Source organism: Phaethon aethereus (assembly GCF_964289735.1).
Source record: "Phaethon aethereus genome assembly, chromosome: 17".
NCBI classification, from domain to species: Eukaryota; Metazoa; Chordata; class Aves; order Phaethontiformes; family Phaethontidae; genus Phaethon; species Phaethon aethereus.
In genome coordinates this window covers 12,435,855-12,458,718 of record NC_138593.1, presented here as the reverse complement: position 1 = coordinate 12,458,718, position 22,864 = coordinate 12,435,855, and the positions used below count along the sequence as shown (strand labels likewise).

Sequence of the window (22,864 nt, the reverse complement as noted above, 5' to 3'; positions counted from 1 at the left end):
AGCATAGTTTAGGATGGTAAATTCTAATGCTGAGCGTGCGAAATGGATCCGAGTACCTCTTACCACAAAAAGAACTTTGCAGAGATAAGCAAGTACATTTTTAATACGGTAATTATTGTGAAATTAGTGAAATAATGAAAAGCTGCTTGCTTCACATTCTCAGAACATGAATTTGAACCGCTTCTGTGATTTCTTTTATACTTGAAAGAAGTTAATAAAAAATTCGAAGGTTTTCCACAGAAAAGTGTGTCATGAAAAGGGATAAGAAATTCAAATAGGTTAGATCTAAATTTTAACCCTTAAAACTGTTCTCTTCAACATCACTTTGAAAGGAAAGATGTTCAGTTTGTTATCAAAGTAGTCTGTAGAAGTAATTGTTAAAGAGAATTTTTGCTGTGGCTAAATGTTCCATACTAAAACTGGGAATTAATGTAAATATCAAGCATTATCAAGTGATGCAAACACCTAAGTAAATTTGCTAGCCTGGAAACTGTTACATGACATTGAAGAACAAAGAGCGGATGGAATTCACTAATTATAAATCTCAAAATTGCAGTCGACTGCGAGGAGGCAGTTATACGATGCTTTGCTGTATTTCTTATTACGTAGCAGTTCAGGCTATACCATCATGTCATCCTGACTGAATTTATTCATACTAGTCATCGATCCTCCATACTGTGTCCAGCTCGGCCTCTCTTCAGCCATTATACTCTTCTTATTTGAAGAAAAGTATTTAAAACAAGAATACAGACCTTGGATTTGTTGCCAGTGAAATAAAGATGCTGATTTTATTAATATTAAACTCAGTGCAGTCTGAAGGGTGGTCTAGGGGCATGAGGGGCTGTATCCTACCTTGCCAGCAGCAAAAAGATGACATCCTTTGACAGCCTCAAAGACATTTGGTGAGACATCGGGCTGGGCTGGGAGGTGAGACTGGGCTAGAGATTGCTTCACTTTCTTTACATCAACAAGACACAGAGCCCTTTCTTCTCCTGGAAACACACACGGTTACATTTCATCAAGGGAAAACTCCCCATTCTCCACAAAAGTCTGTTACCTAAGCAGCCGCTTATCATCATGGGCTGTTACTGTGGTAACAGTTGTGAGGTACCATGTAGTATTCACCCCATATTATTCCTATTAAAAGTGAAACAGAAAATTTACAAAAACCCAACCACACAACAGGTGGTAAATCCACTGGGAGAACAACCATTCTCTCCATGGGTTATTAGTGTTGCTAAGTTCTAGTAGGTCACAATAACAGCGGGCTCATTAGGACACTATTCAAAATTAGCCAGGAAGTTTTACTCTACCCTGCAGAACTTATTAAAGTAAAAGGTGCTTTAGCCTCTCTGTACCAACAGAGCTGGCAATGGATTTCCAAGAAGTGCCCTAACAAACTGCATTATAGACCAAGCCCAATTCCTCTCAGAAGTCTAGTGATACGATAATACAGCCTTCTCCCAATTTTGTGTGAGGTTTTCTTTTTCCGATTGCTTTTTTTCTCTACCACCTTGAAACCTTAAATCTTTGCAAGGGGAAAAACGCAGAACAAACAGTACAAGGCAGAGAATTGGTTTTTCATTCCCTACAAATGTCATATAGACCCTCAATAATCTGGGCTTTCAGATGAAGAGACGCCCTAGAGTTCAGCATGCCTACATCAGTGTAGGAAGGATTATCTCTGGAAAACCACAGATGGAGAGATTAAAGCTGGCATTCCTTTCATAAGGGAATCTTAAACAAACCATGAAAGAAGTCCCAATTTTGTTTCACGGATTAGTGTTTACAGCAAGAGAGGTTAAGAGTTGTTGGCCCTTAGGCCACAGGGATCATGTTGTGGCCCTCAAATGGTTAACTCTGTTAAAAAGAAAGGTTATGTAGTGATTATGAAGAGATACGCTCACCGATCAGCCCAACACTTTTTAAATTGAACTTAAAATGACAACTAATCCCTAAACTGGAAATGTTTTGTCTCTGGTTCCTCCCTCCCTCAGCTTTGGAAACTGAGAAATCACTTTCTTGTGAAGGTTTAAGTGAGCCTTCATTCACAGGATCATTTACAAGAAAACCTCAGACAATTCTGTGTTAACCACAGTCATTGATTCCTGACAATATACTGATTGGGGGGCGGGGGGGGGGGGGGGGGGGAAGGAAAAAAGCCCTGTAATGAATCTAAAGGAGAGCCTGGCCCTTTGGCACCACAGTACTCTTAGCGGTACAAAGAGTCACCATACATTTACTGCAGGACAAGTGGTAACATATAGCCCCCTACCTGCTATCATGAGTAGCTTCTCCAGATCCTTGATGAGGTGAATTTGGAAGACGGCACCCATTCCTGGGATATGCGTTAAGGAATTCTTCAGTACATTCAGGGCATAGAGACCTTCTTCTGCACCCACCAGTACTACCTACGGTGACAACAGGAAAAAAAATAAGCACGACGTGAGGAGAACAGGGAACAGTCCAAGAGCAAACTTGGACAACAGTGTTTACCAGTGAAAAGAAAAAACAAACCAACAATCAATCAAATCCATAATTACATATGTGGCTCTTAAGATACTATTTCCATGAATGAAATATCAGAAGGGTCCAAGTGAACATTATCAGTACCTGGTCACTGAAGGGCATTGTGCAATTTATATCCAAACGGTCTTCACCCTCTAGCTTCAGCAGGGAGTTCCCAAGCAATTTCTACAAATGACAAAAAGATTTTTTTGTTGTAGTTGAGATAAAATAGTAATAGAGAAAGAGATAAAGATTAACAATGTAAGGTCATCACTTCAGACAGGCAAAAAGCTTGGCACCTATTTCTTTATCTCAGAAAGCTAAAAATTGCAGGGATACCACCTACAAAAGCATTAGTAAACTTTTATCTAACTGAAACAGAGTCAGGCAAACCCATCAGAATTAACCTTAAACTTGGGCAGAACCTATCGTTGTGCCTATCCTTTCTATTTCCCCCAATCTCCTGCAATGGAGCAGTGAAATTTTCCTAGGGGAAGGACTGAAAAAAAAAAAGTCCAAATGTTGGTGGGAGCATGTATTTTCCTCAGAGGCAAAAGGAATGCTAGCATGAGAAAAAGAGATGATTTCCAGCTAGTCAGGTATTCCCTGCCTCCAGATGCCATAGAACACTAATATGCAATGCCATAGAATCAAAACCCCCTTTATGAGAAAAGAGAGTCATCAGTGCAACAATGGTGGAAAAGCCTATCCAAAACTAAAACAAATCCGTTTAACCTTTTATTCTTATCAGGAATAAAACTTAAACTGAAACACACACACCCCCCTCCCCCCCAAGAAACAAAAAACCCCCGACTTTGTAAGAATGAGAGAGGAGGGAGCTTTTTGCTTGTTTCTTTCTTTCTTTTAAGGTTTGCTCGTTCAACGTGGTACATTATGAGATTGGATTAAACCATGTCCTAACTGCTTTTTCTTCCTTTGCTGGAATTACAGAGATACAATTTTGGGATCCTCTTACTATACTCCCCAGGTCTAAAGAAGGATATTGTAATACAAAGCATCAGCCTCACAATGAACTCTTTTCCTGGTACTCATATTGTACATCATAAGGCAGAAGTAATAACTTACCTTCAGTGAAACCCCAGTATGTCAAATACCGAAAAATTATTTTTCAAAACTCTGCTCCCTCCCAGAATATTTTATTATTAAATGAAACTTTTATACTCACAGCATCAGCCTCAGCTTTTTCTCTGGAAACTCTCCCACCTGCCACTATTGATTCCAGTGCTGTGACCCAGCGCTGTTTGTCAGGAAAGCTGGGTGCTAACAGGTAGAGTGTTCTACCAGGCCAGCAAGTGGTGTGTGGATGAGACTCCAATTTTAGGATATATGGCACATCTGAGATGTTATATAGATAGAATAAGACTTAGATTAGTTTTTGGAATATTGTCAGTGGACTTAAAATCAACACCTTTCAGCCTCATTGGAGAGAAGTTGTATTTATCATGATGTGTTACCATGGCAATTTATACATAGGTTTCTCCTTTACAGGTCCTGCACAGGCTAGCTACTTAAAGCTAAATATTAGCTGGATGTATGCAATCCATACATACAATGCTGTCTCTACTACCTAAAAATAATTTCTTGCCTTTTATTCAAAAGAGAAAGAAATACCATTGTGGGGAAAAAAAAAAAAAAGCAAAACCAGCCACTTGACTAAACTTTTCCCTGTACTGTTCAAGAAAAATCTGTAAAAATTGGTTATGGAAACCTTTGTTTTTAATAATCTGTATCCTTTAATGTTAAAGTCAAGACATACATAATCTTTTCATCAGTTCTATTCAATACATACAAATCAAAACATCGACATTTTTTCATAATAAGAGACTGTATACACCCCGCAGTATTTCTAAGTTAATTACTTTCTGCTTAGAGCACAATGGTGGCATGAATTACGACACTTCACACTTGAGAGAGAGCATTGAAAGAAGAAATTGAAATAAACCGAGTGCTTTTAAGTATGTTACAAAACTCTTAAAATTTACTTCCATTTGGCTTGATGATTATATTATTAGCATTTCAACTACCATGACAGAAGGAACGGCCTACGTGTAACTAAATCTAGATGACTGACCTGTTCACCTAATTCAGATAGAGGTAACCTCAAAATTACACAGTTACAGAATGAAAGTTAAAGGGAGAAAATTCTCTCCAGACAAACAGAATGCCAACTGATGGCAAGCCAGATGAAATCCATTTGACCTCATCTACATAAGATTCTCACCTGTCTTTGCTGTATTGGTAAGTTCAGTAGCTCCTACAGCTCCATGAACAGTTACATCACCATCAGGAAGGCAGAGCTCAAATTCCTCCAGAGGCCTCTGTCCAGCTGCAGGGAGAATGGGGAGACAGATTAAGAAAGAAGAACAAAAAAGTAAATGTCAGGAAAATAATTGTGATAGCAAAATGAAGTGGATACACACTGAATTTTTCACAGCTGGGTCATTATGACATACCAGCTAGTAAAACACTTAAGGATCTAGAAAAAGAGTGTTGCCTTATTATAGAAGATTTAGCTAAATTAGGTATGGCCACAGCAAACAGTAATAATCTTTAAGCCTCTCAGCTCACCAAACAATATCTGAAGATTTAAAAAAACGTTCTTCCTACAAATGCTAAGTTACCTTCTCTTGCTTCTGCATCATAAATGAGCACTTTCGTTCCCTCCAGGACAATATACTTCCTGTCCCAGCCCTGTTGCCCACGTTTGTTATTCCTGAAGAAAATAAGCACAAAGCCATGTTGGATTTTCTGCTTGGATTCTGAATAAAACAAGCATCTTCTAGAAAGACAATTTTCAATGGTAATAAGTAATTGTAACGGGCATGTGCCAATTATCATGTTGTAAGAGCCAGGATAATATAAGAAACCGTTCCAAATGTTTCAGCACCTGATATGGCACCAAGATTCATGTTTATACCTTGGCACTTTCATCCATCCTTCAAGACGTAGACCGCTGCTTGGCTCCTTCAGCTGCAGACCGGGAGAATTCATTTTATCCCGGCAGAACGCTTCAGAGAAGTGCGTGGCATATTCTGCTGGCAGTCCACAAGTAGCTGGCAAGCAAGTGGAGCATTTTGGGTGACACATCACCTGGCATTCTGACAAAAGGACAGAGAAAACCTTCTGTTAAGTGACAAAAAAAAAAAAAAAATGATGATACAGCTGTCTCAACTTCTAATGCACAAAACCCCAGCTTTTCTAGAATCTCCTTCTACTCTAAATCATCAGATGTTTTCTAATGTAGAACGTTTGCACCAGCTAGTTTCAAAGTCTTCATACTTGGTCCTTCCTTCAGTTTTCACTGAAAATCTGTTCTAGACAGCTGGTGCTTTCTCATTCCACCGTCCAGTTACACCTTGTTTACGCGCACACGCTGCTCTTACCAAGACATTTAGATGCTTGCCGTCCAAAGTGCACAGTATCCAGACACACTGCACATTTTGTCGCTCTCATATTTAGCCCCACATTAAAACGATGGGGGATATTATGATGCATTCGCTCTTTCAGACGTCGGCTGTACTCTGGAAGGGACAAAATTTATTATCAGGATGAAAACTGAGACAGGGATGAAAATTATAGTAGGGTTTGGCATTTTAAGACCCAGGTGATAAAAAGTGACTACATATCTCTACCAAAGCCCTGCTGAACACAGACGCTAGTTTCCTTTGCAATCTGCAAAACGTAAGCTACATTACCACCTCAGTAATTACCTCATACAGATGTGCAGAATGTGCCGCTTGAGAGCAGACTGTAGAACTGAAATGGCTAATGTTTGGTGTAGCAAGATTATGTCAATCAAACCATCAAAATTTCAAGTCTGCACTCAGCTCCAATTCTTACAATGTGCTAAACTAATCTCTCAATTTTGCTTATAGCTAACAAACCCTTCAACACCTATACTGTTGTAATCAATACACAGCAGGCTGTCTTCATGCTAACCGTCAGTGCCAGCGTACCTTAAAGCACACCTAAAACCTCTGTTAGTAGATCTGTATTGAACACAGTTCATCCTTCAAGGCGTGGTCTTTTACTGGTGAAGGTGATTCTCTTCCCTGCCCATGATCTGCCTCTGAGGACATCTTCCCATACCAATGTTACCCATCCTCCTAGCACCCTGTGCCTCCCCCGCTGTCTCTGGTGGCTGGACCAGTTTGTGGGTTCTGGCTTTTTCCAGCTAAAGGCTGGAGGTTTTAGTTTGGAGTCTCTGGGTTCAACACTCACTCTGGAATGCTGGTTAACTAAGAATAAATAAGCAGAGCCCTCAATCCTTTAACTGTTTCTGATGATCCTCTCTCCTCCATTCTCAAGGATATGGAAGGGTATCCCCTTTCTCTAGTTAATAGGATATCAATGTCATCTGTGACCTGGTATCTTCCTTTTATGCCTAACCAAAATCTTTTCCCTTTACCAAAAGGTCTTGATAGAAACTTTCTGCTCAGCAGAACAAATCTGCAGTTTAGATAAGTAAAAATGTTAACTGCTAACGAAACAGACATAAATCCTTTTGATCAACGCAGAGTGTAGTACAGAAAACATACTCCTTTGAAAAAAAGATATGTTCTTAAAGCAATTCGTGCTAATACTTACTTTCTTGCTGAAGTTTTCAGAAATAAATTATATAATCCAAATAGAGAATTTTAAAACAGAAAGGAAAGAAAAACTTATCTAATATTCCTATCATGAAAAAAACTGTTTTTGAAATTTAAAAAAAAGAGACAGCATTGAAATAGTAGACAAAAATAGTAACAGAAAAGTTCACTAGGAACCTACCCTCTGGTGTGGAAGATTCCTTCCTGCGACTGGAGGGTGGAGCTAGCAAACTGATCGGAGTCGGCTGATGCTCTGGTGAGCGGACTATGGCAGACATGATGATCTGCTGCCTGGCTGTGGCTGGAGTAGATGGATGAGGGTGGTCTGATATTTTCCGATGAGCAGCTATAGATGAGATAAATGCCACTCATTAACATAACCAATATGAAACACTAGTTCATAGCAGTGGTTCTGTGTAACCATTCAGTGGTTACAACCCGCAGAAAAAAACAAGTGTAGCCTTACTGCATCTTCACTGCAGTAGGTAAGAATTAAACAGCGTATGTTACTGCTATAGTGGCATATAATGAAAGGCACGTTTTCAGACCAAAAACGTGTGTCTCCTTCCAGATTCACCTTTTCTGTTAACCCCTACCTTCTTCACGAGCAGATCTGAGTTCAATGCGTGTTTTCTGTAGAGCCTCTTCCAGCTCAGCAGAACGAGCCTTCTCCTTCTCCAGTGCCACTTTCAGCTCATTGTATTGCAGGGGAACCTGTGTGGGTAAAGAAGGGTCCTCTTTCCGCCGACTAAACAGGCCCTAGCAACAGAAACACACAGACAACTCCTAACTCCTAGTAAGAGATGGCTTAAACTAGGCAAAGTGAAACTAGCTAGTGGCAGTCCGGCCAGAGGGCCTAATGGTAATTCTGATATGCGTAAGGATGGATTTTTAGTTCATATTGGCACTGGAGAAAAAAAACGTTGAGATATGGATTAGAGAGGGACGTACGTTACCTGTTAGTACTCACACCTTGAGTTTCCGAAAGCATCTAAACAGAGGATCTCAAAATACGTGGTTAAAATTAAATTACTTATTTCAAAATGACAGAAAGGCTTATGACAAAGATGTGACACAAGTCACATCGTCTGACTAATCAGTCCTGTGCTGTAACTACAAGACAACCACTCTAGATACACAATATGTTCCTACACACATAAATACTTACCATTAAAAAAAAAAAAAAAGGCACGGTTAAAATTCTGTATTCCTACAGCCTCACTGATGCGTGGCGAACTGGATTGTAACCCAAGTATTGTAGGCATAACAAAATACTGGAAAAGCCACAAAGAACACATTCTGCCTAGCAAAGTTTGCATTCAGCGCCTCAGAATGCTCTTTAATGAGGACACAGTTGTGTTACACAAAGAAAGATAAAACAGAATATTATGAATACACAGCACGTAACTAACCACAAACCCATCATTTCATTCCATGCCTCTCAAACCTTTGTCACCCACCTTTTTCTTTTTCGCTGGTTGGTCCATCTTTGCCTGCAGGAAATCAATGAGTTTGGTTTGCTGAGAAATGGTGCCCTCCATTTTCACTTTTTCATGGGAATAGAGAACCTGTGAACCACACACACGTAAAAGAAATTTCATCCTAATGGAAGAAACAGATAACTCAATAGCAGAACAGAGCTAAAAAAGGAAAGCGTCACACAGAAACAGTAGACTCCTTGTGGGGTTTTTGGATGGGGAGCACAGAGTCCTGCCCACTGTTTCCTCACTCTCACCTGAATGTTTTCCAGCTGATATTCCAGATCACTTCTTTCAGTCTTCAGAAGATCTGCTCGATCAAGAGCCTCTTGCAGACCTTGAGTTAGGCGGAAGATGTGATTCTTTTGCAGATCCATTTGCTGCTGCAGCTTTGCCTGCTGTTAACAGGAAAACAAAGGCCAGTGTTTTGGTTTGGTTGACTGCTCGTTTTTATGGCCTATTGTTTACATCTTTGTCTCCAACTAAGAACAGGAAAGGGAACGTGATAAACTACTCCTAATTCTTTCAGGTTTTATTTTTTCTTGATGAGAAAGTCTCTGAGTATGAAAACCATTAATACTCATGTTATGAAGTCTTGCCAGAAATCTTTCACTGTGATGCGTAATGGAGTTCTCAACTCTGGGATAACTTGTCAGTACCCCAAGTACACCAAAAGACTCCAACTACCCTGTCTAATTGCCTGTAACCACCCTTCCCCTGAAATCCTCCTCTGCAACTTCTTCTCCCACTACCCAGGTCTGGCTGCCAGCATTCAATGTCTCACTGATATGGTGCAGGTGTGTAACCTTGGATCAGACTCCTGAGAAACAAGCTACATTATGGAAAAAAGCTGTGAGAAGCCTCACCTGGGTCATCCACCCATGCACACTCAGCACATTGTCTCCAGAGCTTGCACTTGGTCTGGCCAGAGCTATGCTGTCAGAATGATGTCTGGGCACAGACCTTACCTTGCAGACCTGACCTAGGATGTGCCTCATCAATACAGGCTTCTGTAGTGATCACTGGGCCACTGGCTGAACCTGATTACCTTCCCCAAACCTGCTCTGCCCTTCCTGTTCGGGTTCTGTGGGACTGTGCCCGCTGGCTGCAAGATCCCTCCCCTTGCCTGACTCGCTGTCATCCTTGGCTACCAACTCACGTTCCCCTGAGGAACAGTTCGCTTTTACTGCTCCCTGACATGGCCGCACACTTTGCCAAGTTTTAAGTAAACCCAATACCTCCAACTTCATTAATTTCCCCAGGTGCATAGAAGAATGGTGGATATGTAAACACTGCCAATCACACAACTTCCCCCCCTTGCTCCCCCAAGAGGTGGAACCTTCTTCTGAAGTTATAACATGAATTTCCAAGGTTACCTCCTCCAGAAGCCTCTGCTTGAGCTCCCTTTCTGTCTCAAGCTTCTGTTGTAAACTGCGTGCATTCATCTCCAACATAGCATGCTTCTTCTCCAGGTCATTGAGCTAGGCAGGGGGATAGATGGTCAGAATAACATTGAACGCTAATAAATATAGTGTTCCACAATCTTAAAATCCAACTTCACCAAGTACACACTAAAGAAAATGATACAATTATCCTTTACTTACTGAAGGAGGAAAACCAGCCAAACAACGTTTTGGTATGCCATTGCTCAAATGCAGATATCAAATAATTGAAGGACTTCATTGTATGCTCCAGGCATCATAGGCTGCTTTCTGCTTTAGTCTTTTGAAAAAGGAAATCCCGAGGTCTTTGGCTTGAAGATAGAATTCTATTCTATGACCTCCAGTCTTTTTAATTTGCTTTAACATCTTGAAAAAGCTGCTCAAGACCACTTTTCTACAAGCAATATCTCCAGAAAAGTCTCTCATCTAATTATGAAAGCCTAGGGTTGGAAGTTACTTACCTTATCAGAAAGGCTCTCAGCTTTGAGTTTTTGTTCCTTTAGTGCTTGCTGGAGGGCTAGAATCTCTGCCTTGTGTTCTTTGACAGCTAGTTCTACCACCTGGCGAGATTCAGTAATACGCTGATCTGCTCTCACTCTGTATTAAAATGGAAAATAATGTTACCTAACTCCTTTCTGGGCTTGACCTCTTCCTAGCATGCAGTAGCATCAATAACTCTTTCAGGGGTTTGCCTCAAATTCAAGATGTTACTTTATAAAGCCAGACTGTTTGCTGCAACACTTTTATATTATATAACCCTGTTCCTGCCCCTGCTAGAACAACAGCCTGAAAATTTCAAGATCCCACAGGAACAGTTAGGAGCAAAGACTATTTTTCCATATAACAAAGTAGAATATAATAAATCGAGACATTTTAGAAATTACAGTGATAAATACCACTCCCCATGAATTGCTCACTTGCAAAGAAACAAAAGGAACAATACAACTGGTGAATGACTATTAACTAATAAACCATTTTTAGAACTACCTCACAAGAATTTCTATTTAGTTCCAACTCCCATATCCTATTCTAAATATAATTTTTGTACTAGCTTCTATAGAGCATTTTCATAAAATAAAAGGAGGAGGAGGGGGGAGAGACCTGCTCTGTTTCTCAGTATCCAGCATTCTCTGCAACTCTCTAACTCGACATTCAAACTGGGACTTCTCATCCCCTAGAACACTTCTCCATGCTTCCCACTGACGCTCCTTCTCCAAGAGTTCATCATTCAGGGCCTCCAAGTCCATTACTTGCTCTTCCAGCATTGTACATGTTGTCTTCAAGGCCTCCATAGTCTAAAAATAAATCCTCCTATCAATTCTCACATCCCACATCAAGCGTGCACTTTAAGCTTCAGCCTTACCATTTAAATTACAGTACATGCAAATTGGCAGCAAACATAAGCTGGTAAATCACAACCCATTTATTTCAAGGCTACCCCACATTCACTTGCGATTGCCATTAATGTCAGTTCTACCTCATTATGAAAATCTTGAAATTTCCAGGGTCAAAAAATTAAAATGAATAATTCTAAGTTACAATATCTTCAGAGTGCAAAATTTCTAAATAAAATTGCATAAAAATACAATGGGAAATACAAAAAAAGTTCCATCCACTCAACTGCTCTGGGAAGGAGGGCTTAAACGAGAAATGGTTTAAGCCATTGCTCCTGGAAGCACATTCATTCCTTATAGGTTTCCAGATTTAAAAGAATTTTTTGCCTTTCAGATAGTTAGCTAGCTATTACAAAGAGATCATGATCCAGACTTAAAAAGCCTTACTTGTTTCTGACTGGTAAGCTGCATTTCTCTCTCAGTGATCTCCCGACGGAGATGGTCAACTTCACTTCGCAACTGGACAACCTCATCATTGGCCCCTGAGGCCTCATCAAGTTGTTTGGACAGGAAGAAATTCTGATTGTTCAGTTCTGCATTGTCTTCACTGAGCTGGTTCAGCTGCTCTTCCAAATCCGTAATCACCTAGAAAGAAATATAAATTAAATTACATGTTAGTGAGTACAGTTTTTTGAAAAAGTGTTCTGCTCTCACAGAACCGTTTATTGACAAGCAAGGAGACAACCTGGCTTTTAAATTTTTTCAAATTTAAACAAAAGCAAGATTTTAATGGTGGATTTTATGCACAGGAGTGTACTTTGATTAGGAATAGAGTTTTGTTTCTTACAGAAAATAGTTTGAGTTTTTAATTTGGTTTAGAGTATAAATATGCTGTAATGCAATTTATTATTTGAGAGAGAACTGTCACATCTAAAGCACGGGATTGGGAATCAGGAGTTCTGGTTGTATTCTCAGATCTGCCTTTGCCAAAGCCCTTTACCTTTTTTTGCCTCAGTTTCCCCTTAAGTGAAATGAGGCTAATAACCTCTCACAGAGGCTTTCAAAGTGTGATATTTAAGAAAATTGAACAAGTGGTGCAATGCAGGCAGTACAGTCTGATGAATCTGCCTAGCAATCGTTTATATTACTATATGTAACACTGTATGTAACTAGGAAAAGGAGAAAAATTTTAAGAAATATATTCTACCAAAATAACAGCATTATGGATGGCAGCAGAGGGTATATGAAGAAAGAAAAAGGTGTGGCAGCACAACAGATTAACGGAAAATGAGTGAAAAGCAAAAATTCAACAAGGACAATAGCCTGGCCTTTAATGAAGTAGAAGCACCCATTTGTTTAATCAGAATAGCATTATACTATATGCTTTAAACCACATTCCCCTTCAATTTAAAGAAAAATATGAATAACGGTGGGCCATTTTCACAGTCCCATTTGATCTTTATGAAGGAAAGGCCATGAGCACTGGATGGATGAATACCTGTATCTCCTCCTAACTCAAAACCAACATCATCACAACAGAAGAGAAAAGAACCTCAGTTTAATCTTGAAATCAGCTTAATAAAAAGAATTTCAGAAATGGGAAAGCTCTACTCAATTCATATTCAACTCTTACAAATATGTGCTAGAGGCATTTTTCCCTAGATGTCAAAGAAAAGTGAATAAGATACTTCATTAAATGGGAAAAATTAAAATCCCAGAGCACAGTTGGCCACACATTCAAATTTAAATGTTCCAATTTCCTACGCAAGCCAAGGACTTAAACATCTAAAGCAGCAGAGCATACAGCTCTTCTCAGCTATCTGGAAAGATGACAACCATTTCTTTTTGAAGAATCTGTAACACATATATTGGCAGCCTTTTACCATGCCTCTCCTAGATCTAAATTAACAGTGTTTGATTTTAAACTGTCAGCAGAAAAAGTCCAACTGACATTAGTCCCTGCTGGGTGAAGGGGAGTTCCTGCTACCCATACGTTTAGGGTCAAATCAAAATGATTCATGCTCTAAAACACAACATTTCCAATGAAAAACTGATCATGAGGTTGTTTCTTGACCACTTTTACTGCCCTATTCAAAATACATTTTATTCTGTATTGTATGCGTCGTTTTCAAAGAACGTAGACTGTATCATAAGGATGTGTTAGTGTCTATATTGCTGTAGGTTAAGAACTCAGAAATGTATTTATATAAACAAAGAGGAACAAAAGAACATTTGCTTTTACAGTGTTTTACCTGCCATTCTTAGAAGTAACACCTGAGATTTCTACTAACATCTAGGCATTTTTAGGATATCTTTTATACATCCATGGTTTCTTCCACATCTATTTTATATATTAGTACAAGTACTTTCTATAAAAATTGTTAAGCTGGGTTTGAAATACAAGAAAGCATAGATGGGGGAAACACAAAATCGATACAGTGACATGCAGAGTTAATATGTCAAACTACTTAATTTTTTAAAACTGGCTGTATTTCAAGTTGATTTTATCCCTTTAGGGCTGGAAGTTAGGCTCCCATTCGCCTTTATTCTATGTTCTGAGATTTTGACTTCTTACCCTGCATATAACTAAAATTAAAGCAGACCATTTTAATTTCACTGTTACATTTTATCTAGTAGGGTATTTCTGGAAAACTTAAGACAAATAACAAAGCAGTCAAGAAAGAAGGGTTCCAGAAGAAGTGATGTGTTCTCCTTCCCTGAATATTTTCTTAACAGTATATTTGTTGACATCTCCAAAATGGCTTGGCTTAAATTCCAAATATATTATAACCTATATAATGTAATCTATATAGATTGATAGTTTTTTTTTTTTTCCAAAGGAAGAAAATTCGTTCTTCTTGGTACAATTTTCCTTTTTTCATGAGAAAAGGGTAAATTTCTTGACAAATCCAATTTTTAAAAGTTATCTGCAGCTATGTATAGTCCAACACAGGGTTGCAGAGTTTATAAAGCCTAAATAGTAATGAGTCATACTGACACAGGAAAATGGGACATGGTGTGATATGCCTGTTGTGGGAACCAAGAAAAAAAGAAACACAGATCAAAAAACCACATTTGATAGGAAGTATTGTCTTAGGCATATACATATGCATACAACCTATGCCAGAGTCCTGTACCTGAAAAGAGTTAACAGCTTTAGGTATTTTTCTTTTCCGTTAAGGAAATCCCCAGGCAAAAAAACCCCAAATAAACCAACCAACCAACTTCTGAGCTATTCTGGAGTTAAATTTGTAAGTACATTAAAGAAAAGTCCGTAAGAAAACACTATTATATCCTTTAGAAACCCATAGTATAATTACAAAAATCTTCACATTCGAAGTTTATAAACAACCAAACACTTGAAAACTTGGAAAAGCAATTCTAGCCAATCTGTGCAGCCTTATCTGTGCCACTGTATCATCACTCACAGAGCAACTGAAATTTTCTCTTCAATCTAGGCACATCTTCATCACAACCAATCCACAAAATAGAGATATAATGTAACTACACCACACTGATCTTGGCAGATTGTTCACTACATGCCACATCTAAGAGCACAACTTATCTTTATACTGATACAGAAGACTGTATCTCGTTTTTAAATATTACGGAGCAACCCAAGCATAACAGCTCTTCAGGAAAAGTGACCATATTCAGCACGCTTCCCTCCCCATTGCACGGTTTCAGAAAAGCAAAGTGTTTCTGTATTGTGAGATTGTGGAGATCCACAGCTGTTATACCTGGCCCTACAAGCTTCTCCAGGTGTGGATCACAAATTAAGTGTCATAGCAACAAGCAGTTCAAGGCCATGATGATTAGATTTGCATACCAGACACAACGTACAAAATTTAATCCATATGCTCCACGTATCAAAGCCACAAGCAAAATAATGAGGGAAAGGAGAAAAGGAAGCAGTTTTAGAATACTAACTGCAGTTTGCAAACTTCGCCATAACCTTATTCCTTCATGAAGACATCTCAGTTCTCAGATGCCACTAACAAACATGCAGGAAAATGCTAGGACACAGCAACGTTAACTGTTTCAGGATGCTATCAGCAGCATGTTATTTGGAGTTTAATGCAATTTTTTCATACAACCTTAATTCAGAACTTGCAGACATAGTTTTATTCTATCCATTTCTACTCCTCCCCATCCCCACTAATCTTTACTAGAAAGCTAGATGTCAAAAGTAAGTAGGAAAAAAGAAAAAGCTATCTCTCAGGTTCAAATTATTGTGAGGAGGAAGAAAGAGCAGGCAGACGACTCACTTCATCTTAACTATCACATTTGGATCCAAGAGACAAAGCTTTACTAGCGGAGAAACACAAACCACTTTAATGAAGCAGCATAATAAGCCTCTTAACAAAGACAGCTGCAGACAGATACCACTCTTGTATCTCTACCTGTTTTATCAATATATAACAATGAACTCCTCACTTTCTTCCCTTTCCATAGTCAGACAACATCTGTGACTTGAAACATACCTTACACAGAGATCTCAATCTCCAAACACTCATCGTGGCTTAGCTTGGGGTCCGTTGCTCTCATTAGTAGCTGCAGAGCAGTAGGACATTGCACAGTCTGCACTCCTCCCCACACCAAGCCATTATTAAAACAGAGTCTCCTGTACTCCTCCATCCTAGTTTCCAGAAGACAAACTGCCTTTACCAACCATAAGCCTCATCCTCAAATGATGATGACACTGTCATCATCCATGATGAAGGTCCCATTAGCCTCTTTCACAGCAACACCGCATCAACACCCTAGACACCTGACTTTTTGTCAGGCTACAAAGCTCCATTTTTGCCTATAACTGGCATATGCCATCACATTCTGTGTGACATGAGAATCAGGGATAACCCCTCCCACCCAACAGCCAATTTTTTTTTTTTTTTTTTTTTACAAATTTAACAAAGCCATATAAAAGTTTTTGCCTGGGTATTAGCCTTGTTATAGTGGGCAAGGTCCCCTCACTCTGCAACATAATTTAGCATCAAAGCATAAAACGTCTTTAGACATAATTTTGGAACTTCTCAAGAACACAGATTATTCTTGTATGCCAACTCATCTAGCCAATGTGGAATCAGGGTCTTAAACCAGAGTCAGCAGGAGTTTATCCATGACTAAAATTATATATGAGCCTAATGGGCTTGCAGATTTAATGCCTCAATATCCAATCTCATAGACAAGTGCAGAATCAAGCCTGTTAATGCTTAAGATAGGAACACATGATGATGACAAAAGAACCTGAAGAAGGGGAGATAAACCTTGTTTTACTGGAGAAATCTTGAATGAATGGAAATGCAATATCCAATTAGTGTTAAGAAATGACACTCTCCTTGCTAGAATAAAAGCAACAGCCTGTACCTGAAAGAAACTAGAAGATTCGATGGTGGTTCCCTGGACTAGCAATAGTATTTTACTAAGCTGAGTGTAAATACTTTATAGGATTCTTCTAAAAATGTATAGACTTTACCACCTGCTTACTGAATGTTTTCTTTTTGGAACAATTCTATTATTTAGATAACTTAGTTGCATTTTTAACTTCAAATGTGCTGATGATCCAACAACGAGCCATAATTAAGAGGCTGTTGGACACCACTGACAAATACGTAAATTTTCCTATTTAAGAAAATGCCTTTTATTTCTAGATCTTCTTCTGATTGCCTGGAAAATACTTTTAATGCTCAAATGTATCATATTTTTGATAGATAACTCTTTCAATGTAGGGAAGTAGTCATTTTCCCTCAACAGATTTGCTGGATGAGCTAACATTGTAAGAAGATGATAAAATATTGTTCTTCTTGTGTGCCCACATGGATCTGTATGTGTGTACAGCAGGTGCTACAATTTATAATTTTTATTGTAATTACATATCATATTATTTCTTGCACGACTGAGTGACAGAGAACACAAAAGTAGCATTTTCTTTTTGACCCCCAATAGTAAGAGAGAGATGTCACAAGATGAAACAATGCAGAGCTATCAGAGCAACTGAATATAAATTCATGAACAAGGCAGAAATTACGACCAACAACATAGCAATGGTCTCTATATAGGCACCCCAAAACACAGCAAATTTATAATTAACAACCAGGAGAGCCTAAAAAATGTCTACTTAGTCATAGACCTCAGCAAAAGGAAGAACAAGAGTGCAATGAGGGTACAAGGAAAGCAGACACACATTTGAGGTGTAAGCCTTCTCTACAATCGGAAGCTGTGAGCTTTGTGAAGCTAGAGAAACAGAAGAAATACCAAAGTAAGTAGATTAAGTATTTTTATTTATCTTTTGAATACTATGAAAGTACTGAGGCAATTCAATCTTTCTTCCCCCCCCCCCCATCTAATCTTATTTTCATAATCCTTATGCTGTTTTGGGCTTCTCAATAAGATTAAATAAAAAATAAAAAATAATTCCATACCAAAGTTTGCCAGACTAGTTCAAAGAGTTTGTTTCAGTTTTAAAAAGATATCTTTTGCAAACTTGCTAAAGCAATAAACTCACTCATCATCATGCTGCGCAAGTAGCAGCATATTACAATTATTCCCTTGAAGTGTTATCTTATTTTAAAAGGAGTATAAATTGTAATCACCTTCAAGTAGAATCACATGTTCACAAAAAAGCAAAGCTTGCATCATACTGGTCACAATCAGATAAAAATGAGGTTGAAACATCTGGTGAAGGCACAAAAATAAACATTCCCTGATCCCTCACTGTCAATAAAAGATTGTCCTATATTTTCTCTCAGTGCTCCTCAGTAGACGGGATGGACAGATAGAACTACTCATAACACAGAACAAGGAAGTTTCTATCCATGGTCAATTAAATTATACATGCATTCTCCTGGGCTCGAAAGAGAATGTATGATGAGCATGTATTATTCATTTAGGAACTATTTAATTAATTTCTTATTGATGAGGATGTCTGATCCCACTTATCCCACTGAAGGGCCTTACAATGCACAACACTTTCAGAAATCCTTTTATGCAGAACCTTTGAAGCTCTCAACATTCTTGAAGTGTTATGGGTCATTCTTCACTGCTGGAGATTGTTCACCACACTTACAGAGCCAAAGTGTTACCAGATAATGAGTTATAACCTCTGAAAGGCAGCCTACCATGCAGTGAAAAGAAGCTACAGATTTTCCACAACTGGTTTTTGCCTGCATGGAGATCACACAAGCATTTTGATAGAAAGCTGTCATTCTGTAGAAAGGGCAAGATCGAACAAAAAAAGATAGCTATGGATGTAAGATAGCACATATGGAGCTAGATGATCAATCTAAGTAAACAAAGAAGGGAACAAAAAGTGAAGTTTTTGTGCAGGATTTCTTTTAGACAGAGGTTAGCACTACTCTACCAGTAAGCTCTGCTTCCTCACTTCTTCATGTCAGTATATTCTATGAACAGAAAAGAGGAATCTCCTTGCAACTGAGGAAGACAGAGTAACTCTCATCCTGAAAAGATATTTTTGAAAGATGAAAAATTGTACATTAGATACTTAGTCCTACAGCATGAAAAATTAAATTTGCATAAATCACTGAAAGTAGGGAAACAGTCAAGATTTAAAAAACAGCAATTAAGTCCTTCTTACAGGGTGGGGAAAGAAGAGAAAAGCCTAGAAAGATCAGCAATCAATGCCAATCCAGAGGACTATGGTCCTTTTGTAATTCACGTCATGGAAGACAGATGCTCTCCATCAAGTGTCATAACTCTGAAGCTAGTGTTAATCTGCAAGAATCCCTATTGATTGACAAACCCGTGGACATCTGTCCTGGATTAATGAAATGAATCTAAAAACATGTCAAAAGATCTCAAGCAATAGAAGGTACAAATTAAGATCCTAAAGTCCTCTCTGCTCTTTGAGCAGATGACTACAATGTCAATGTATTATTTGGAACCATAACATTTCTTGCCTCTTCAAACAGTGTTAAAGTCCTCCTTAAAATCCAGAGTGGCATGAAGGCTTTTCCACTCTGGCCTAGATCTACAATGCAGCTCAAGATTTGGACAGGTAGATCTTTTCTTCTCGTGAGCAGAAAAGAGCTTCACCTAAAATCATTTTTTGCAGCTGCTACACCATTCTTATTAGCTGCACTGCAATGAGATATTTTAATTTACTTTCTTCTCCAAAAAGAAGAATAGTGTCAATTTCATGATCAGACCAAAACCTCAAAATTGAGGTTTACCTGAAACCTAAAAGAAATCAAATCCAATCCATCTAGCTCCTACTAACACCTTGAATCCAGAAGTCCACATTAGGAACTAGTGTCATCAAGGATTAAATAAGTAAATCGTTTGTTTCCTTATCCTTAATTTCAAAATAATTCAATGATTTGTATTTAATACTCACTGTGCAGCTATTACGAAGGGCTTCAAATTTACGCTGGATTTCATCTCTATGTGCCTAAAGGAGGTAAGAAGTTAATCATCAATTTTTCATACATTAGAATTCGAATCCAACAGCTGTTGCTAAACAAACTGCAGAACAATCTACCAGCAAGCAAAGTTTGGAAGGCAGATGCTGCAGGCTATGAAAGCACTCTGTAGTGGCAAAGAACTGATTAGCAAAAGTCACATCCTACTTAATCAAAATACACTTACGCTCCCAATTCTGAACTACTTTAGAAAAATGTACAAACTCGAGAATTTAGTTATGTAAAAGGTTCCATCTGAAATGGTCACCAGAAGACATGTCGATTCCATGTTAGGTTTGTACATTCTTGACATTTAAATTTTAGTTTGTTTTGCTTCCATATCCAGATTAGTATTTAATATAAAATAAATACTGCATACAATTTAACGCTTGCAAAGAAAAACTATAATGATGTATTATGCAAGCTATCCCAAACAGCTCTGCCAATCTACCTGAATCCTACCATAAAGTACCATTTAATCCTGAGCCTCTGTAAAAGGCAGTGATGAAACATAACAATCAATTCTTTGGAAGACAGCATCCAAAGTATGGAAAAGTGCAAACACTTATTTTAAAGAATGCAGTATTGCATGCACCATTTTACCTCCTAATTTACAAGCAAAGCATGACAAAGCAAAAGTTCTTGTTTCAGCCTCATGACCTCTCTCAAAATTCATCAAACTGATTTAACAAGTGTCTAATGTCATACGCTGTCTGAAAACTTAACAAATGAAAGGTTAGTGTACTAGCACATCCAGCCACCTTTCTTCATGCAGAACAGTTTCCTTAGAGCCAAGAGACTAAACAGGAAAAAAAACTGTTCAGCAGAAGTCAAATAGGAGAGCTAAAAGGCTATCTTACCACAACAGCCAATGTGAAAAATAAAAAAAGTGTATTAAAAAATTTGTAACAGAAATATTCCCAAGCCCACCAAACTGGGACTATCTTACAACAGCAGGTCCAAAAGCACTACCGTTCTGCCAAATTAACTGAAGCAATAACTGAGTGAACACAGGTCATGAACATTCATCTGTTTCAGTGGTTGTATAAAGATACCAAGCACATCGCCATGCCATTGGCAGTGATTATTAGTTGTTATGCTGGGAGGGGTCTGCCTCAGTTTTGAGCAAAAAAGAAACTGAAGCCATGTTCTATTCGGTTATTCTTAAGCCTTGATGTTGCTGCTGTACTTTCCCAGCTTGTACCCACTTTAGAACAACTCAGTGAACAGTTCTCCCATTCATCTACCCAAAGCATCAACATAATACAAGCACCTATCTCAGTTGAACCCACATCTCTTCCGAAAAATAGCAACGGCAGAAACATTCGGAACAGTTCTTTGATCAAATGCCACTGGAGCAAGAGAATGCACATTTTCAACACTTCAAAAATAACTGGATTTGAAGGTCATTAAAGACTGCTGTTCAATGGGGGTTAGCTGGTAGCAGGTCATATACTTCTCCACTTTCTGCCCCCACAGCCCTGGGAATCTTTTATGAAGGAAATATTTCTTAGAATCAAGCAGTTTAAAAGCATCTTTTTGTACTCAAGAGACAGCAACCAGCAACATATAATTTAGAATTCCATTTACTGGGAGTTGGGGAGGGCAGGAATTGAGCTTTTTCTTTCGTTTATATCATTCACACACCTCACCAGAGACTGCAAGACACATGTGACAATTTTTAATGAAATAAGCATTGGAATAAAATTATGTGCTAACAACACTATTTCCCTAGGAATTTGGGGCTTTTTTCCCCACATAAGGATCCTCAAAGCAGGATAACTGATAGGAAAAAAAAAAAAATTATCAACAATTTTATTATCATCAAGTACTTTCAAACTGATGAGATATTTGCATAATTAAATTACAGATTAAAGCTGCTAACAATAAGAATTTCATATGCAACTTTCACCCCGTCACAAAAGTACTAATATTCTTACAAACAATCAATCAGTTTTGGCAGCAATGAACCACTACTAGGAAGCATTCATATGGTTAAAGATAATAAGACAGACAAAATTTGACATTTTAGCCATTCCTGCCTCTACCAACACAAGGCACAATTCACATATAGTTCTGAAAACTAAAAATAAAATAGTATAAACTCATTTTAACCTCTTTAAGAAACATAAACCTACATAATTCTAATCTGTATATATAGCTCACAGTACAAATTTTAGGGCTCACCGTGAGAGCTTGAATCTCTTCCTCTGCCTCAGCTGTCGTCTCCTCTAGTTCAGTTTTGGCTTCGCGGAGCTGATTCTCCAGGGCTGTCCGTGCAGCCTGCAGCCCGGTAACTTGAGATTCCCGCTCCTGGAGTGTCAGCTGCAATTCTGTCAACTGCCTTTTGAGTTCCAGCTTTTGTTCTTCATGCTCTAGACTAACCTGAAGAAAGAAAAAGTAGCATCCAAATATAAGTTACTAACAAATAAAATATAGGCAATGCAATCTCATTTCAGACCTCACTTTAAGATGCCATTGCCATGTCTATCCCAAAAATCACATCTTGACAGATTGCTTAAGCCACTGAGAAGTCAAGGATGCAGCTTTGTCTACTACCTGAAAACTACTGGTTTGCTTTGAAAAAGGATAAAAGCAACCTGGCATTTTGAAACAACAACAAGGGCACAAGAATAGTTCCAGCTGTGACTCCAATATCACATATCAAACATTGATATAAAAGGCATAAAAGTTGAAGTCATTTGTGATGGACTCTCTTCACTGAAATTGAGAATCTTTAAAAATCTTTATTTGAGAACTTTTAGGCATAAACATCAATACTAATCTTTACATGTATGTAAATATTACATACATTTTGCAATTGACTTTCATATTTCATTTTCCCTTCAGATTCTTTTTAAAGAACCAGATCATCCGGCTCAGGGTTTATTTGAATGGCTTCGGTTGAAGGTTTTCTTGAGGCATACTCAGGGATAAACATGTCATTTCCAGAAATGGATAAGAAATGAACAAGCAGCAGAACAGATCTCAGTGCTCAAAATCAATTCCAAACCTTAGCACCTTCTTCAGGCTGTCTGCTATCCCAAGTGAATCTGTCTGTTGTGCTGTAGATGC

General features: G+C 38.4%; 1 protein-coding gene across 2 annotated transcripts in view; it reads right to left on the bottom strand.

Moving 5' to 3' along the window:
- CIT (citron rho-interacting serine/threonine kinase) overlaps positions 1–22,864 on the bottom strand; it is a gene marked incomplete at both ends in the record, with an annotated part of 71,136 nt that overhangs the window by 5,792 nt on the left and 42,480 nt on the right. For both annotated transcript variants that reach the window (XM_082007845.1, XM_082007846.1), the window contains 18 exons: positions 853–992; positions 2,276–2,411; positions 2,614–2,694; positions 3,695–3,864; positions 4,751–4,855; positions 5,151–5,242; positions 5,447–5,627; positions 5,913–6,050; positions 7,300–7,464; positions 7,715–7,877; positions 8,579–8,686; positions 8,854–8,994; positions 9,973–10,077; positions 10,500–10,635; positions 11,140–11,333; positions 11,820–12,017; positions 19,726–19,779; positions 21,977–22,174. In XM_082007845.1, coding sequence (XP_081863971.1) covers positions 853–992; positions 2,276–2,411; positions 2,614–2,694; positions 3,695–3,864; positions 4,751–4,855; positions 5,151–5,242; positions 5,447–5,627; positions 5,913–6,050; positions 7,300–7,464; positions 7,715–7,877; positions 8,579–8,686; positions 8,854–8,994; positions 9,973–10,077; positions 10,500–10,635; positions 11,140–11,333; positions 11,820–12,017; positions 19,726–19,779; positions 21,977–22,174 — 2,505 coding nt within the window. The remainder of the gene's footprint in view (positions 1–852; positions 993–2,275; positions 2,412–2,613; positions 2,695–3,694; positions 3,865–4,750; positions 4,856–5,150; positions 5,243–5,446; positions 5,628–5,912; positions 6,051–7,299; positions 7,465–7,714; positions 7,878–8,578; positions 8,687–8,853; positions 8,995–9,972; positions 10,078–10,499; positions 10,636–11,139; positions 11,334–11,819; positions 12,018–19,725; positions 19,780–21,976; positions 22,175–22,864) is intronic.